The sequence below is a fragment of the Strix uralensis genome, chromosome 5 (genome assembly GCF_047716275.1).
Source record: "Strix uralensis isolate ZFMK-TIS-50842 chromosome 5, bStrUra1, whole genome shotgun sequence".
In the NCBI taxonomy this organism is placed as follows: Eukaryota; Metazoa; Chordata; class Aves; order Strigiformes; family Strigidae; genus Strix; species Strix uralensis.
This window is the reverse complement of record NC_133976.1, coordinates 282,202-299,961: the sequence shown is the minus strand read 5'-3', so window position 1 is coordinate 299,961 and position 17,760 is coordinate 282,202. Positions and strand designations below refer to the sequence as shown.

Below are 17,760 nucleotides of genomic sequence, written 5' to 3'. Positions count from 1 at the left end.
TCACAATCTCAGTTGGGAAAGCCCTTGAAGCTCCTCCAGTCCAACCATGAACCTCACCCTGACCGTTCCCAACTCCACCAGATCCCTCAGCGCTGGGTCAGCCCGACTCTTCAACCCCTCCAGGGATGGGGACTCCCCCCCTGCCCTGGGCAGCCCATTCCAACGCCCAACAACCCCTTCTGCAAAGAAATCCTTCCGAAGAGCCAGTCTGACCCTGCCCTGGCGCAGCTTGAGGCCATTCCCTCTTGGCCTGCCGCTGGTTCCTTGGCTCAAGAGACTCATCCCCCCTCTCTGCACCCTCCTTTCAGGCAGTTGCAGAGGGCCAGGAGGTCTCCCCTCAGCCTCCTCTTCTCCACACTAAACCCCCCCAGTTCCCTCAGACGCTCCCCATCACACCTGTGCTCCACACCCTGCACCAGCTCCGTTGCCCTTCTCTGGACACGCTCAAGTCATTCAATGGCCTTTTTGGAGTGAGGGGCCCAAAATGGAACCCACTCATTGAGGGGCGGCCTCACCAGTGCCAAGCACAGGGGTGAGATCCCTTCCCTGTCCCTGCTGGCCACACTAGTGCTGATAGAAGATTTTACATTTCGAAAAGACAAAAACCACAAAACTTCCACCAAGCATCTGAACCAGAGAACACTTAAAACAAACTGAAGAGTAACGTATTTATAAACCAGTAAGATTAGATACTTTTCTGCATCAGGCATAATTAGCTGTCTTATGACACAACTGGCATAAAGAGCACAGCAGGGATCAGAAAGAGGTCGGGTATTTATACAGAAAATACAGGGTGGTCAAACACAGGAACTGGCTGCCCAGAGGGGTGGTTGATGCCCCCTCCCTGGAAGGGTTCAAGGCCAGGTTGGACGGGGCTTTGGGCAACCTGGACTAGTGGAAGGTGTCCCTGCCCAGGGCAGGGGGTGGCACTGGATGGGCTTTAAGGTCCCTTCCAACCTGAACTACTCTATGAAAACAAGATCAGCCACAGATCTACCAGGCAAGACACAACAAAGTGCACTGACTCCACCGCTCACCACTGAGTCACCCTTGGGAAGCCCACGTCCTGCAGAGCCCATCACCCTGTGGCCACGGCTCCCTGTGCACCCACGGCGTCTCTCCCCAGCCCAACAACACCTGCCCCCCACGCAGCCCCAGCACCTCTTCCCACCACAATATTCCGAGCCACCCTCTTACTCTGGTTTGGCCAGGATGTGGCAGGTCACATCGTGGCTGCTGTGGAGCTTGCCTAGGCTCAGTGGCCAGGACTACCGGGCTCGATGAGCTGGCTGCTTTCCCCACACCCAACCGCCATGTCTCCAGCAACACGGCCTTGAAACCTCCACACATGGGACAAATTTGGTTGAAAACATTGAAATGGTTTAAAAGTGAGTACGAAAAAACCAATTGCTTATGTCCACCTGGCTCAGGAGAACCATCTAGAAGTAGGGACCATGGGTCTGCCGGCGTGGGGGCGGGGGCCAGACAAGGACCCCTGGGCTCCCTCGAGGGCCAGTGCGCTGCCGTGCATCAGCTAATCAGAGACTAATCACCACGCAGGGCCAGGACCTTGCTTAGAGCTAAGAGAGACGTTACCAAGCCTATGGTGGAAAAGCGTTATTGTGTGTCCCTCCACCCTGAAAGGGAGCAGGATCGTACCCTGGCCACCACAGCCTTGGCCATGCAGTTGTATCATAAAAACCCACTTCTTCCAAACAAAAGTTTTTCACGTCCCTGGGATATTTTAGTTTTATTCAGCTCATTTTCCTTTGTCTTTCATGAGCAATTCTTCTCTTTTTCCTCTTCCATGACTCATTTTTCAAAGTTTCCAACAACAACAAGAGGAAATAATTTACCCATGCCTCAAGAAGCTCTCATTATTCCTGAAAAATCTTTTAACTTCCAAACACTGACCGCTAGACAAACAGCACAGCAGCCCAGCTCCCACAGCACCCCCCAACCTCAGGCACCCGCTCAGGACACGTGTGCTCTGCTCCCGAAGCAGGCACCGTTTGAGGCACCGCAGGGCGCCTGACCACGCTGCCGTGCTCCTGGCAGAGCACCTTTGGGAGAGCCGTGGCACAGGAGACGCAGGGACCACGCCGCGGAGCTGCGGACGGCTCCGCAGAGCTGCCTGCCCTCAGCACACGGATCAGAGGACGCCTCCTGCTCTCCAGAGGCTGGACAAGATCCACACTCGGGCCTAAATACCTCCAAGGGGCTTCGGGCTGCAGAGAACCGGGGCAGCATTCGTGCGCTCTCGCAGTCCGGCTCTCAGCAAACTCACAATGTTGGGGTCAAAGACAGTTTTTTAATGTATTTCAGTCCCCAGGGGAGTTAAAGTGTTACTCAGATGGAAGGCGAGAACGGTCAGCACCCAAGGGCCACACGAGAACCAAGGGCGCAAAGCAGCAGGAGCCCAGAGGACACCAGGCTCTTGATGACTCCCAGATTTGCCTGGAGCTGGGGAGAACGTTCCAGAGCTGGCACCCACGGGGCAGGACAGCTCGAGCTGGGGAGACCAGGAGACACCCAGCACCAGGAGATGCTCTGCAGCGTCAGGGGGGATACTGCTCACGGGCACCCAGCCCGCACCACAGCCACTGAAGCCTGGCATCCCTGGATCGCTAGAATAAGGCTGGCGGGTCACACTCGTGACTGAGTCATTTCATTTGTTAGGAAAGGAAAAAGCAGCCTCCTCCTCCCAAACGAGGACCTGGTCACGGCGCCTTTAATGTCTCACAGCCAGATCACAGCAGTCTGTTGTGTCTAAAGGCGCACCAAAAAATGATTAAATCAGCCATGAACCCTTATTTCAGAAGTCAGAAGAGATGAAGCCTGAAGTCTGGAAGGTTCTAGAGCAGCCTCCCCACCAGAACGGCAGGAGTAAAGCAGTGTCAGCGGTGTTAAAGGTGGAGCGTGACCAGTTTACGGGTGACTGCAAAGCCGTGCAGGGCCAAGGACTCAACTCACCCACCACGAGACCCTCCTGCACCTCTGTTCTTGCAACATGGGGGATCTGAGCAACGCAGGAGCAGCAGTCTGGTGAGGAGGCAGCTGTCTGTCACCCCTTTGCTCTAGATCACCACAAATAGTTTGAGGGTGAAGTTTAAAGCTTTGGCTTAACCTTGCCAGTCATTAAAGGCTCCAGAAGAGCTGCCTTCCCGAGGGGTAGCAGGGATCCTACAGCCCGGAGTGAACCGTGCGTGAGCAGCCTCTCAAACGTCTCTGGCTGGATAAAGAAAGTCCAGAGGAAACTAGCTGGCTGATCATCAAACAGAAACTGCAAAACCTTCCACTAACAAAAAACTATACTCTCTGTGCAATAACAACTCTATCCACAAGTAAAATAACCCCCTCTATCTAAACAACCTCCAGCACAATCGAGAACTGCTACAACAATAATTCAACAAAACCATAACCACAGCCAACAGAAATTCAGTTTGCCATTTATTTCACAGAGGGCTAGCTTAGATACTGCAGTAGGGAATGTCAATAAGGGACCACACTAGAGAGGAAAACCTACTGCCGGATGCACATGGTAACAGTTGCTTGAGAATAACTCCTCCTAATCACAAAGGGCAAAGAAATGAGACTCCAAAGCCAGCCCGTTCATACTCTTCCTAATTTCTCCCTAGTTTCCAGACTGGAGAGTCGATCTTCATCGTGCCTTGTCTACGAACCATTTCTCCCTGTGACCTTGTGGTTTCAGTGCTGGTGACTACTGGTTCTCCCTTTGCTTGGGGCACTCACATCTCATTTCATCTCTCATTATCAGTAACAAGCAGATCAAGGACAGACTCTCCTCTGCTTGAATTCTTCAGCTATCTTACAAATGAAATAACTGTATTGATTATTGTCTTTTGTCATCCAACAGCTACCAGGACAGTCACAGTATACAGTCCAGATGCCCTTAACTTCCACCATGCTCTTGAAACCAAACCAGCTCCTCCTGAAAAGCCCCGAGGAAACCCATCAAACACACTGGGCTCAAGCGCATCCCTCGCTCTGCCAAATCCAGTACACGAGACCCTTGCTCAGCATCAACATTCAGCTGAACCTTCGCAGGAGTCCATTTGCTTTCAACAAGAAACACCACCTGCGACTGTAACCCGGGGTGAGCGTTCCAGGATCCTCAGCTTTCTCCCAGGACAGCTCACCAGCAAGCAGCATTTCCTTCCTAACAGAGCCACGCTTCAAACGGGGCCGTACACAAACCCTGGCACGGCTTACACACCCGGGTACAGAGGGGTTCATGTTACTCCACCTCAAACTCTTCTCCATCTTCTCTGCAGTTCTCAAAAACTGCCGGGTGTTTTGCTGCTCTCCTCTCTGGCAGTAACTGCTCACAGCCCCAGCCATCTGAAATCACCAAGTACCGCTGCCTCGAAGGGATGGCTGTCCAGTTCCCTCACCAACACATTGAAGATGAGACACCGGCCCCAGCACAGCTTCCACGCCAGCGATGCCCCGGCCCCAGCCTCCGCCCCCCCGCGGAGGTCCCTTCCCACAGCAAGCTCCTGCCTGCGCACGACTCCTCACTCCGACTTCATCCTCAGACAGGTTCTCCCTCGGCATCGCGCTGGCAGAGAGATCCCTCCACGCAGGGCTCCCGCCCTGGCACACCTCCCCAAACACAGCTCATCTCATTAGGCAGCTGCCTCCAGCGATTCTTTGACAACACTCCCCAAATCGGCTCCCACCCTTCCCCAAGCAGCTCTCCTGCTCATACCCACCACACTTCAACGCTTCCTCCAGCTGCCACCCTCTTCCTCCAGGACCCTCCACCCCCAACACTGGGATTCCTGGGTGGCTCAGCCAGTCCCCACCCGGCTGGCACATCCTGGGGACCCTGTTCTGAAGCTCCCGAGGCCACCCACGGCCAGGCGTCCTCTCAAACCAGCCTCTCCCTGCCTGCGGACGCCAGGGCACCCCCATCCACTTGGAGCAGAGGTCCGGCACAGCTCAGTCGGGGGCTTCACTCACACCAGCTTCCACCTCCCACGAGCTGGGTCAGGGACTTCTCCCCACCAAGGGAGGATCGTCCCGCTCCAAAGGAGCCACGAGTCCACCGGACATGACAAAGCACCAGCCGCAGCCATTCCGCTCGGACTCCTGGTTTCCATCTATCCCCGCGGCTCTACCTGCCTGCGACGCAGGGCACCTTGTCCGATAACCGTCAGTATTCCTGTCCTCGCAAAAATTAATTGGCATCTCAAAAGCAGTAAATAACCGAGCGCTGCCCATCTACGCTGTCTGGAGATCTTTCATAAGCAACTCACTGAAGTGATTCTCTTTTAACTCTTGTGAAGCCTTCCCGGCCACGCGTTACGAAAGCAGCGGAGAGCGCTCCAGCCCCGAGGAGCCACTGCCCCCCCCGGCCCGCTCTTCCTCCCCACGGCACTTCCCACAACTTGCTTCCTCTCTGGAGGCCACATACAGAAGACGTGCAAACAACTACGGGTGAAAACACCAGCTAAGGCTTCTGTTGCAATTCCGGAGGAAGGGCACCGGGACCACCTACTTAACGCAAACACTCGAGGAGGTGCAGAGGGGTGTGACAGAAAACCCCAGGGAAGGGGGCGAAGGCAGAGGATGGGAAAAGCACTTCCGAGCCCAAAGCTGTGTCCATCTGTTGATTCCTTCCAGCCTCCTGGAAACAAACACCCTTCCCCCAGGACGGCGCGGCTCCAGCCACCCGCCGCAGACAGCCTCGCCATCTGCCACGCGGCCGAGCCACAGGCACCTCGCGCCTCCTCCTCCTCCTCCCCTCAGGGGACAAAACCGCACCGGTGGGGCCAACAGCGGGTCCGCCGGGACGGCCACCCCCGAGGGGAGGTCTGGGCGCCCACAGCGGAGCGCTCGGCGCTCTGAGTGCATCTGAAGCAGCAGCTCAGAGCCCGGAGCAGCGAGCCCCGTGCCGAGCTCAGAGCCACGGTACAGCTAACGCAACCCGTCAGCTCGGCGCCGGCTCCCGCCGCCGTCGTTCAAGGCATCCGCAGAACAAGTGGAGGCAGGAAGATGAAAAGATCCTTAAACTTTCTGTGAAAAACTGTGGAATTAGCTTGCTTGCAGAGGAAGCCTTTCCGTATCCCTGCCTGCCGGCAGCCAACTCACCACCTACCGCAGGGTTCCCCCGTCCCTGGCGAGGTCTGCCCAGCGCGGCGGGCAGCGCCAGCACCTCCCGGCCTCTCGTCCCCCCGTCAGCCCCGGCTGCATCACCGCAGCTGATCAGGAGTTTCGTGGAGGCAGTGCGTCCTCGCCCACCCGCCCCTCGCCCAGCAAGAGGGGGGCTGGCACCGGGACCGCGCTGAGAGGCGCGAGGCCGGCCCCGGGCGGGGAGCGGCGGGCAGTTCTCCCGTGGGTCCCGGCGGAGCGTGACACCCACCCCCCGCATCACCGCACGGGGCCTGAGCCCCGGGGACACGCCGAGAGGCCCCATGGGGCAGCCCCAGGCCCGAGCAGCACCCGGGGCCTGGCCGGGGGACCCTCGCCCGGCAGCCCCGTCGTCCCCCCCCCCCCCCCCCCCCGGCTGAGGGACGCGGGGCCGGGGCGCACCGGGCACCCCCGTGGCTCCGCTGCCCCGCGGCCGAGACGGGGCGACCGGCGCTACCGGGACGCCCGTGCCGGAGCCTGCAGCCGGAGGGGCCTCCCCCACCCGCCCTGCCGCCGCCACCGCCCGTACTCACCCTTGACGGCTTCGCCCCGGTTGAGCTGGATCTCGCCCTCGCCCTGCGGCGCGTAGCTCTTCACCACGATGAACTTGCGGCCGGGCACGGCGCTGTACAGCTTCCGCTTGGGCCCGCGCAGCGGGGCGGGCGCGGCGTGGGGCGCGGGCTCGGCGCCGGGGCCGGGGGGCCCCGCCGGGCCGCCGGGGCTGTAAACGAAGACGTAGGTTACGGTGCTGATGCCCGGCAGCTCGCGGCTCGGCCCGCCGCGGCCCGCGGGCTGCGCCATGGCGGGGCCGGGCGCGGCCGCGGGGGGCTCAGCGCAGCCCCGGCCGCCGCGGCGCCGCCCGGGCGCGGGCACCGGCTGCGGCTGCGGCTGGGGGGGCACCGGCTGCGGCTGGGGGGCCGCCGCCCGCCGCCGGCTCCATGGCGCGGCGCCGCCCGCCCCGCGCGGCGCTCCGCTCCCTCCGGCGCCGCGCCGCCGCCGCCCGCACCATGGCCCGGGGCAGGTGCCGCCGCCGGGGGCTCCTCCCCCTGCGGGCGGGGACGGCGGCGGACCGGCCGCCCCCCGCCCCCGCCCCCCCCCCCCCGACCGACCGCCCGCCCCCCCCCCGCCCCGACCGGCCGCGGGGACGGGGCCGCGCACCGAGGCGCCCCCTGGCGGCCGTCACGCTGCCCCGGGACGGGGCGGGGGGACACGGGGGTGGGGGGACACGGGGGAGCCGGGGACGGGGCAGAGAGTGGGGGGGCCTGACAGTTTGGGGGGGGAAATGCCCGGCGAGGCAGCGCGCGGGGGGGCAGTGCGGGGGGTGCGGTAGTTCATTGGCAGGGGGGTCACGGGGGAGCCGTGGATGGGGGAGAGGTTGGGTGGGGGGTGACAGGGTGGGGGGAGCAATGACACGGGGTGCGGTAGTTCGGGGGAAGAGGTTGAGGGGGTTCTGACAGTTTTGGGGGGCAAGGCCCGACGAGGCAGCGTGCGGGGGGGCAGTGCCAGGGAGCGTGGTAGTTCGGGGCTGGGGGGGTCACGGGGGAGCCGTGTACTGGGGACAGGTTGGGGAGGGGGTGACATTGGGGGGGGTCAATGCTGAGGGGTGCGGTAGTTTGGGGGCGGGGCCGCCCTGCTCCCGGTGTGGGGTGGGGGCAGTGCCGAGGGGGGGGGTGTCCCCTCAGCAACTCCAACCACCACCACCATAGTGTCCCATATGCACCCCCCCAAAATGGGGGGTACTGGCTTCTCGGGGTGCAGCCAGGAGAGAGGATGGTGACCAAGGCCTGGGAGAGGCCGAGCCCCCCCGGGAGCCCCATCACCCTCACGGAGCCCGGCAACGAAACGGGGAACGGCGAACCGAGGCCGAGGCACCCACGAGAGGCCCGGCTGCCCGGTGTGGGTCACCGGCACCCCCCAGCCCCCCACCAACCCCCCCCCCACCGCCGGCACGAAGCCTCGGCAGCAGGAGCCGTCCCGGGGACGTGCACCCCGTCCCCTGCCAGCCCCAGCCCAAAGCCGCGGCCCTACGGCTGCGCTACAGCCCCTCGAGGGAAAAAACACTTAATAAGAAATAAATAGCTACCCTTTCCTTATAACGCTTCTAAATGTCACTCCAGTATCATTTTTAGCCAAGGCAGGGATATTATAGACCAGCTCAGATCTCTAACAGGCCCCGTATGATTTTAGCACCAGTCACGAGGCGCAGGCAGAAGACGTGGGTATTGCTGCCAGCCTGCGGCCACCTGCGCCGGGACCACCCCGCACCCCACGGCGCTGGCCAGGGCACGCCGACAGCCACGGGGCCCACACTGACCCCGCTCCAGCTGTTCCGCGGCGCCCCGCTCCCCACCACCGGCCTCCCCTGCCGCGGGCAGCCCCCCCGGCCGCCGCCGGCCCCGCGCCCGCAGGACTGCGGCAGTTCTGTGCACCAAAATCCCGCGTGTTTTCTCAGCAGCAACTTCGTGTCGTCCTTGGTGTCATTGGTGAACGTGCTGCTGCGGGGCCAAGAGCTGTCCCTGCACGAGTGACGTGGGCCCGGCGTCCCCACGGCTCCTCTTCGGTTGTCGCGCCGGGGAAGCATCAATCCTGTGGCCGCAGTCCAGCGCGGAGCTGCCATATTGATTTTGTAGCACACTCATTTTTTAATCGTTAAGGAGTTATTAAGTCAAAATGTCTCAGAAGCCTACATCTATTATATCAGAGGTACATTTATAACAAGTTTTGCAATCATTCTAAAGAATACCACCATTTTTGTTTGGGCTCTTTTGGCAGGCTCAGTTTCAATTAAAGGACGTTAATTAGTTCAACCATATTTCACGTTAATGCCCGCTTGATAGAGACCTACGTCAGTTCTGCAGCAGCTCCAGGTTCAGGCTCTGCTCTGGGAACATTTCTACCTGTATTTGCAACAGGAAAATGTGAGAAAAACCGCCTGGAACGGGGTTTATGTTTTCTATCCGTCAAGAGCCGAGCAGCTCCTGGCACGTTTCCACGTGAACTGACAATGTGTTTCTTCACCTACTTTATCACCCTGCGGCATAAGGCACCTTGAGGCCCGAACGGGCGGGTTGCATCCTTTGTACCGCCTAGTTAAGCTGTAGCTAATCGCTGCTGGATCCATAACTTATTTCTGAACAGCAGCCAGGACGCCTGGTATATTATGAATAAAACAAACACCACCGCGGCAGTGTTTATTAAGCAGCTGAGGAGCTTCTTAATGTCCCCAGCGTATAATCGTGATCTCGCCACGCGCGATGCCCACGCCCTCCTCCGCTTGCCGCGGCGAGACGCGGGGCGCCGGCGGGGACCGCTCCCCACAGGGGTGCGAGGGGGGGCAGTTCCACTAAACGACTGCGGAGGAGCAGCAGCCTTTTCCCCTCCTGCCCATCACGGGGCTTTTCTCTTGCCCGGCCCCATGCCAGATCCCCCGCGGGAGCAGCGCGCGGCGCTGGGGGAGGCACCGGCGGGGGGATGGCCCAGCGAAAGCACGCCGGCGCGCGGGACACGGCTGGTTCCAGTGAGCCTCGACAGCAGATGGAGGACTCGTCCTCCTTCACGTCAGCTGCTGCCTCTGCAGCCAGCGACTGCTCTGGAAGGCGGGAGCTGAGAGCGCATCTCTCCGGAGGCTTCGCCCGGCACTCCCCGGCCGGGCCCTGCGCTGGGGGGTCGGTTCTCCCGCAGACACGCGGGCGCGCGGGGAACGCTGCCGTAAGCCCGGGCAGCAGCAGGAAAACCCGATGGCACGCCGCTGTGTACAATCTCTGAGGTCTCACACTTGCTCTGCCCCTTGAAAGGAACTGTCTGAGCTGGATTTACGTGTGACTCCATGTCTCGCGCTTCTGGAGCCCCTGGAAGCATCCAGACCCGACAGTGCCAGGAGACGGCAATGGGGCCCCAACCAGCTGACAGGGCACCCCCGTCAGAAACCGTGTCAGGTGCCCGTATGGAAGAGTCTCCTCACAGGAGCAGACACTCACAGCAACCCCCTCAACAAGCCACAGCCATTTCCGAGGGAAGAGAGACTTCCCTCCCACAGGCTGGGGGCAGGGTCCCATCACCGCAAGTGAAGCCACAGGCCGGAACAGCCCCCACAGTGACTTCAACCACATCAAGCAGCCCCAGACCCCCAGGACGGTTGCTTCAGTTTTTATGTGCTCTCAAGGGGCCGATCAGAAGAGAATCACTTTTTGTCAGGTGAGTTCTGCCTGAAGGATTCTTAGATTAGGTTTAGACAACACCCCTCCTCCTCCTCCTCCTCCTCCTCCTCCTCCTCCTCCTCCTCCCTTCTTCAGGGAATTCCTGACCCGCGCCGCCGCAGCAGAGTGCCGTGCTGCCAGGCGAGGACACGCTGGTTTTCGGGCTGTGGCAGGCGCAGCGGATGCGGCAGATCCAGGCCAGCGAGGCCATGCCGGAGCTGTCTTCTCCCATTTCTGCATCCCTCTGGCAGGCAGTGAACATACTAAGGTGTCTCGGATGTTATCATGAAAGTATCTATTACAGATCCTGATTTTTTCCCCCCTTGAGAGCTGAGTATCAGATTTTTTGTTGCTTTAAGGTACAGAAGGTTTTTGCATGGGGGAAGTTCCTACTGTTTCGAAATGTGCTATAAACTGAACCCTTCAGGAATGAAATGTATTTGGCAGCTTTGCAGTTAACCTGTTAGCCATCCCAGTAACTGTATGACAGTTAAATTGTTCCTGTCCACCTGGCAACAATCCCAAAAGCAGGCTTTTTCTTTTTTTTTTTCTTTTTTTTTTTTTTCCCCAAATGAGTTGTCTTTGGTGCTGGAGTTGCCTTTCACTTCGGCCATGGAAGGAAGGACTTGCAAACCACTTCTCTTGCTCTGAGGACATTTACGTGCTCTCACACACACAGCTCTGCACCCACAGAGTACGTGGAGATGATTTCTCTGTAGGAACCTTTCTGGAGACATCTGTACCAAAAGCTTGGTGGGAAGAAGCACAGAACACATGCCCTGCCATGGGCCTTCCAGCTTTGTCCAGCAGTAAGAACTGCAGCGATCTCCTCCGTGAGCTGAAACACCTCTTTGGTGTTTCAGTAAGAGGTTTTGCCAACACACAGCAGCATTATGTCGTCCAGCAGGTCCTTATAACCTGGTACCATCAGTCAGAATTTGACTATAACTAAACGCCGCTTCTCGATCATGGCACTTACTATGTGGCCGTTGGAAGAAATGCTTTTGCTGTTCCGGAGTTTCAAATTGTTACTACAAGCGTGGCTGACAGATACAGAAATAGACTGGGTTTGATGGAAACAATTTCAGCTCCAGCAAGAAAATAGCAGCTTCGTCACTTCTAAAACTTCCCCAGATCCACAGAATCGAGCAGACTGGTTGGGGCTGCAGGGATCTCCAGAGCTCATCCCGACCACCCCTGCTCAGGCAGGGACACTGCAGCCAGCTGCCCAGGACCAGGACCAGGTGACTTCTGGACGTCTCCGAGGATGGAGACTCCACAACCTCCCTGGGCAGCCTGTGCCGGTGCTCAGTCGCCCTCACAGTGGAAAAAGGGTTTCCCGATGTTCAGAGGGAACCTCCCGTGTTCCAGTTTGTGCCCGTTGCCTCTGGTCCTGTCACTGGGCACCACTGGAAAGAGCCTGGCTCCACCTTCTCTACACTCTTCGTCCAGGTATTTATACTCAGAGATGAGATCCCCTGAGCCTTCTCTTCCCCAGGCTGGAGTCCCGGCCCTCTCAGCCTTTCCTCACAGGAGAGATGCTCGTGTCCCTTCACATCTTCGTGGCTCTTTGTTGGACTCTCTCCAGTATGTCCATGTCTCTCCTGCACACAGGAGCCCAGAACTGGACCCAGTGCTCCAGGTGTGGGTTCACATCACAGGAGATGTGTCACCTAACGCAGCCCAGGACACCATCCGCCTTCTTTGCGGCAAGGGCACGCTGCTGGCTCGTGTCCAAATTCTCCTCAGTTGGGAACCCCAGGGCCCTCTCTGCAAAGCTGTTTTCCTGCTGGGTGCCCCCCAGCATATATTTGGGGTCAGTGGGAATTTCCCTTGGCTGACAATTAGCTCTTTCGGGACCGATCTTGAATTCAGAAATGGGAGAAATCTTTGAGACGGTCTGCCCAGGTTATCACCTGGGTCAGACCCGATGTAATGACCAAAAGACACAGGAGAAAAATTCAAGAGAACGTTTCTGACACCGAGAGCTCTGTGCCTCAGCGCTGGGGCTCCCTGCAGCCACCGAAGCAGAGCAGGACCCCCACCCTCTCCCCACAGCGCCCCCCGAGCTGGATAACGAGGCAGACCTGGGCTGATATTCTGGGGCTGACTGCTCCTGCTCTTGCACAACGTGATTTTATTCCTTTCTGTTCCTAGCACACGGCTCATTTAGCTTGCTGTTCAGTCTGCTGAGAAACTTCTGGTCTCAGATCATCTCAGCACAGCGAAATGAGAATAGCACAGTCACCTGCTAACGAGAGCCAATTAGTGGCAGATTCACATTGTTTGGGAGAAGGGGAGTCACCTGCCTTCCCTGCTCCTCCTCAGACAGCCGCCAGACCAGCGCTCCAGCTAATTAGTGCGGGGGCCTGAGCAAGGATGTAAAGCAGGAGCTGCCGAGCCCTCGGTGGGATCATGGCACCTGTCAGGAGCAGCGGGAGCTGGCGGGGCTGCACCGCGTGAGGGGAACCCGGCGTGGGACGACGTCAGCCATGAAACGCCCGACAAGAGGAACGTCCGGCCACGCAGCACCGGCAACCGTGACCTACAAGATGCTTCAGAAACCTGGCGTGAGAGCCGGCAGCCAAGGACAGGCTGGTGATGGCTGCGAGAGCTGGCCAAAGTGACACTGGCAGAGGTCCTGCTGCCACCTCCTCTCCAGGCACTGGCCTAGGTTTTATGGCAGTGACGAGTCTGGATGTCAAACCACCTCCCCTGAAGTATAAACACCTCCACCTGGCTGCGGCTACAGCCTCTCAAACGCGTCTGGAGAAGATGAGGCGGAACCGGAAACCCGAGAGAGACAATTAATTAAAAGGTTTTGTCTCCCTTTATATAATCACAGCTATTGATTCACTCTTTAAAGCACTCTGTGTGCATCCCAGGCAGCGAAACATCCCCAGTGGCAGCTGGATTTGTGCCTCTCCACCCTGACAGCTGAAAGTGTTTTATATCACTGGGTACCTCCATCAGATCTTAAACAGTCCTACTGAAAAGACAAAATACAGTTTTATCAGTTGATAAAGAGGATAACGGGATTTCTGAAAATTATGCCTCTAATCCCGCCTATCCTGCAAGATCACAGTCCTTAGGAATTCGGACAACCTGTCTGATAAGCCGAGCAAATGCAGGAACAGGCAACTACCGCGAATTAACATGCACCTCACTCTGGCAGATGCTCTTCACAAAGGTGAGAGCAAGCCCAGTTCTGCTACAGGCGCCTGACGAGTTTACGGTAGATAGTAGCTGGAGGGAGCTGCCAGGGGATTACCAAACCCCCCAACTCACTGGAGGGTGGAAGCAAAGGTCCAGGTGGATCCTGGCAAGATGCTGCTGATCAAGATAAGCTGTTTCAAAAATTTTGCTCTATAAAAAAAGAGAAAAAGAAGAATCATTTCCGCAGTATCTCCTGGTCACTGATACTCAGGAGTGACAGCAGGTGATTAATCAGTCCCTCCCTACTTTAGGCACCACAAACCTTCCAATCCCAGAAGGTCTGTGGCTCTGCAGCTCCTAGGGGTGGAGGAGCCCATGCTGCGCAGAAGGCAGGAGCTACTTTGTAAAGAAGGAAATCACTTGCAAAGCCTGTGGCTACGAAACCTTTAATGTTTTGGTTGCTAAGTCCTTACGTGTGTTTCAGACAAAACCCAGTGCCCTACACATGGTGTTCAGCATCTGCTGGGTGCAACTGGTTTTGGGGTACACACTCCCTTCCTCATAAAGAAAGGTTCACATCACCACCTCCCCGTTCACAGCCAGACACGGAGCAGATCTACAGGTCTAGAAGGGCCTTTCCTAGAAGGTCCTGCCCAGGTGCCCAGGCAGCTCCAGAGAGCACCACGACAAAGGCTGAGATAGACCTGGTTACTCCAGCACAACTGGTAAACAACTTTTGACTCCACAACCCACAGCTCGACACCTTCTGCCTTCACTAGAATTACCGTGGGAAAACCGTTTAGAGGGTGCAGACATCTGGAGCGAGAACCACCAGGAGAACGAGCTGAGACTTAGACACTGTAGTGCGAAACGTCGGTCCTCAAAATGATTCAGCTACTGTCACATCTCCAGAGACTGAAACCTGCGGCGCTTCTCGTCAGTAACGTCCCCACACGTGCTGCTGGGGCTACCTCAGCCCTGGCTGAGCCACTCCGGTGCCATCAGCGCCCGCTCCCTCCCCTGACTTCACAGAATCCCAGAATCATCTGGGTTGGAAAAGCCCTTGGAGATCCTCCAGCCCAACCATGAACCTCACCCTGACCGTTCCCAACTCCACCAGATCCCTCAGCGCTGGGTCAACCCGACTCTTCAACCCCTCCAGGGATGGGGACTCCCCCCCTGCCCTGGGCAGCCCATTCCAACGCCCAACAACCCCTTCTGCAAAGAAATCCTTCCGAAGAGCCAGTCTGACCCTGCCCTGGCGCAGCTTGAGGCCATTCCCTCTTGGCCTGCCGCTGGTTCCTTGGCTCAAGAGACTCATCCCCCCTCTCTGCACCCTCCTTTCAGGGAGTTGTAGAGCACCCTGAGGTCTCCCCTCAGCCTCCTCTTCTCCAGACTAAACCCCCCCAGTTCCCTCAGCCGCTCCCCATAAGACTTGCCAGGTCACCCAAACCCTCAGCGAACCCCAACAACTCCCACCAACACGGCAGATCCCACAGGAGCTGCACACTCTGCTTTTTACCAAGAGTTTACTAAACCACCCAAATCCTCCATCAAAGCCGCTGAGCTACTGGCTAAGAGCGGGGGACATGGCACCCCCATCCTCTTACCCTCCTCACCAGTAAGGACCAGCATGTTGTCCCAGAAGGTGCCAGGGCCCAGATGCCGGGTCGTGGGAGTAGTCACCAGTTGGCAGCAGCTGGAGCAAGGAGGACGTTCCCTCCAGCGGCGGCACAGCCCAGCCCTCGGCTCCCAGCACCACAGCCCCACCCACCGCGCCGCTGCGCCGGGAGCCCGGACACCTCCCTGGGCAGATGGATCCTGTGGGTGCTGCTGCACTGGTACCGCAGCCCCGGCTGGTGCCAGCGTCCGGCTGTGCTGGTGCCTCTCTGGACATGCCACACGCTACAGACACAGCGAACCAGCTGCTCAGAGAGAGCTCTCCCCACCCCACCCAGTGCACCACCAACACCAGGACAAGTGCGTGCACACACCAGCAGAGATCTACAGGTTTGCAGCTTAGCAATGCAGAGGACTTCTTCTGCAGATTCTTTATTTGCTTAACTCATTACCATTTTTATTATTTTATTAATCAGAAGCCTGCAGCTAACTCTTTGATTTACATTAGCTTTTCCCCCCTTAGGAAAATGATGGCACCTCTTGGCCTGCTCACCAAGAACAGCCTTCTTGGCCCACTTTTAAGTTCTCCTTTGTGCATCTACCAGGTTCTTCAACCTAAGGCACCCTTCTCACACAGAGCCAGAGACATAAAGCTCACTACCCCTCTGAGAAACCAGCAAAGATGATCCTGATGTCAAGCCAAATATCCCAACTCTTGTAAGTTTGTTTCAAGAGTCAGCACAAACATACCCACATTTCTATCCCAAACACGACCAGCATTACTCCGAGCTCTGTTCGGCTGGTGCCACAGCTTCCCTGGTCTAATGCCCACAGATCATCATCCTCTTTGCTGTCGGAAATCCAGAGTTTCCTAATGGATCCCTCCCTCACAGATCCTATGGACTCTACCAGTCACTTTCTGTCCTTGTGGCAGTAGGTTTAAGTTACTTTCTAACTCTTTCAAAGGTGAATTTAAATAATTTGACCAAATGACATTCACCTGTTCTGCCCACGTAGATCCTTAACCACAGGATCAGTGGCTGGGAGAGCGCCACGGTTGAGCCCAGAAGTTACTGGAACTGCTTGGAAGTGTTAAAGGATTAAAGTAAGGCCAAAGAACGGGGACTTGCACAGAAGCGTGTCCCACCCTGCCAAACGCGGGTCAGACTGTCCCGGCGGGAGGAAGAGCAGCCACCACTCGGTGCAGCGGGCAAGATCAGGCACCCAGCGACTGCACCGACGCCTGATCCAGACTTCAGAAGAAGCCCTCGGTGCGAGAGGACACGGGGGAAGCCTCAGACCCAGAGAAGGTGGCACCTTTGCAGGAAATTCCCACTGCACGAGCGGAGCATGCAGGGCTTTGGCTCTTGGCTGGTCCGCAGCACTCGTTTTCATCTCCCTGTCCAGCCGCTGCCGTTCCTGTGGCACCGGGAGGGCAGGAGGTGCTGGAGGAGCCTCACTGGCAGCGAGTGGGGTCGTGGCACCAGAGCAGACAGCGAGGTACCACGCTGAGCACACCCCAGAAACACCACAGCCCCCAACAGCAGAGTCGCTGCTCAGGCACTGGCTCTGTTCAGAAAAGAGCAGCTTTACCAAGAGAGCTGGGGCCAAACCATCCTGGTTTTGAGCCATGAAAACCAGCTCCAGCCTGGGACCTGGCCTCCAGAGGACCTCCAGGGTGGCTGCAGCCACCTCCCTGTGCTTTGCACGTCACTCAGATCCAGATCTTCTGCTAGTAATTGCTTTTTCACTAAAACTGTCATTGCCCAAAGACTGATGAAAGACAACTGCTGACCTGTGTGGCACAGAGGAAGTGATTTCTTCTCAAAGGAATGGCAGTTTGGGAATACTGATGTTTTCTCTTCCATAACATTGTCAGACACTCAGTCCTGAAGAATCTTCTACCTGAATTCGTGGTGCCATGGCTGTTTCTCCGCGCCATGCTGCTCCTCCGGCGAGGAGGGCTGGCTCTGCTGGAGACGCAGCGGCGATGAGGAGGCACCATGAGCATGCCGGGCCCGCTGAGATGGCAGCTGCCAGATCTCCAGAAAGATCAGAGAGATCTGGAAACAACTGTGGCCCTGCTTCATATATGGAAATATATTTTTTTCTTTTCCTTGTTTTATTTTCCATATTATTGATTGGATGCAACAAAATAAGGAAGAACATAGAGGAGATGTACTCCGCAGCCGGACATGATCCAACTTTCCATCTGTTGAGCCCCAAAGCAGGAGTTCAGGCATTCTGCCCTACGCTGTGGTGCAAAGAGATGTGTTTTCAGACACCCCCAGACTGCAGGGAGCCTGGAGACTACTCACACCCCTCGAGATGCACCTCAGGCCTGAGAGACAGCGCTCCAAGGTGAAGGTTGTGACGCAGATCCCAGCCCCTCAGCACTCAGCAGTGACACCAGCCCTTCTTCTTCGCTCCCAGCCGTGCCGGCACAGCCTCCTCCTTGTAGGTAACCTGTGGGGCGGGTGTGTCCCAGCCCAGCGAGGGACGGCCACGCTCGTGGGGCCGCTGCTGGGGTCAGCAGCTTATCTCATTGCCGGGGCTGGGGGCGCCGGGGCCAAGGGTCACTCCCTGAGGCAGAAGGGGGAAGCGGCGGCAGCGGCTCCATCTGCAGTGACTG

General features: G+C 57.9%; 1 protein-coding gene across 8 annotated transcripts in view; it reads right to left on the bottom strand.

Moving 5' to 3' along the window:
* Positions 1–17,760, bottom strand: part of SHANK3 (SH3 and multiple ankyrin repeat domains 3) — a 368,779-nt gene that overhangs the window by 187,096 nt on the left and 163,923 nt on the right. For all 8 annotated transcript variants that reach the window (XM_074869549.1, XM_074869547.1, XM_074869554.1 and 5 more), the window contains one exon: positions 6,690–6,877. In XM_074869549.1, coding sequence (XP_074725650.1) covers positions 6,690–6,877 — 188 coding nt within the window. The remainder of the gene's footprint in view (positions 1–6,689; positions 6,878–17,760) is intronic.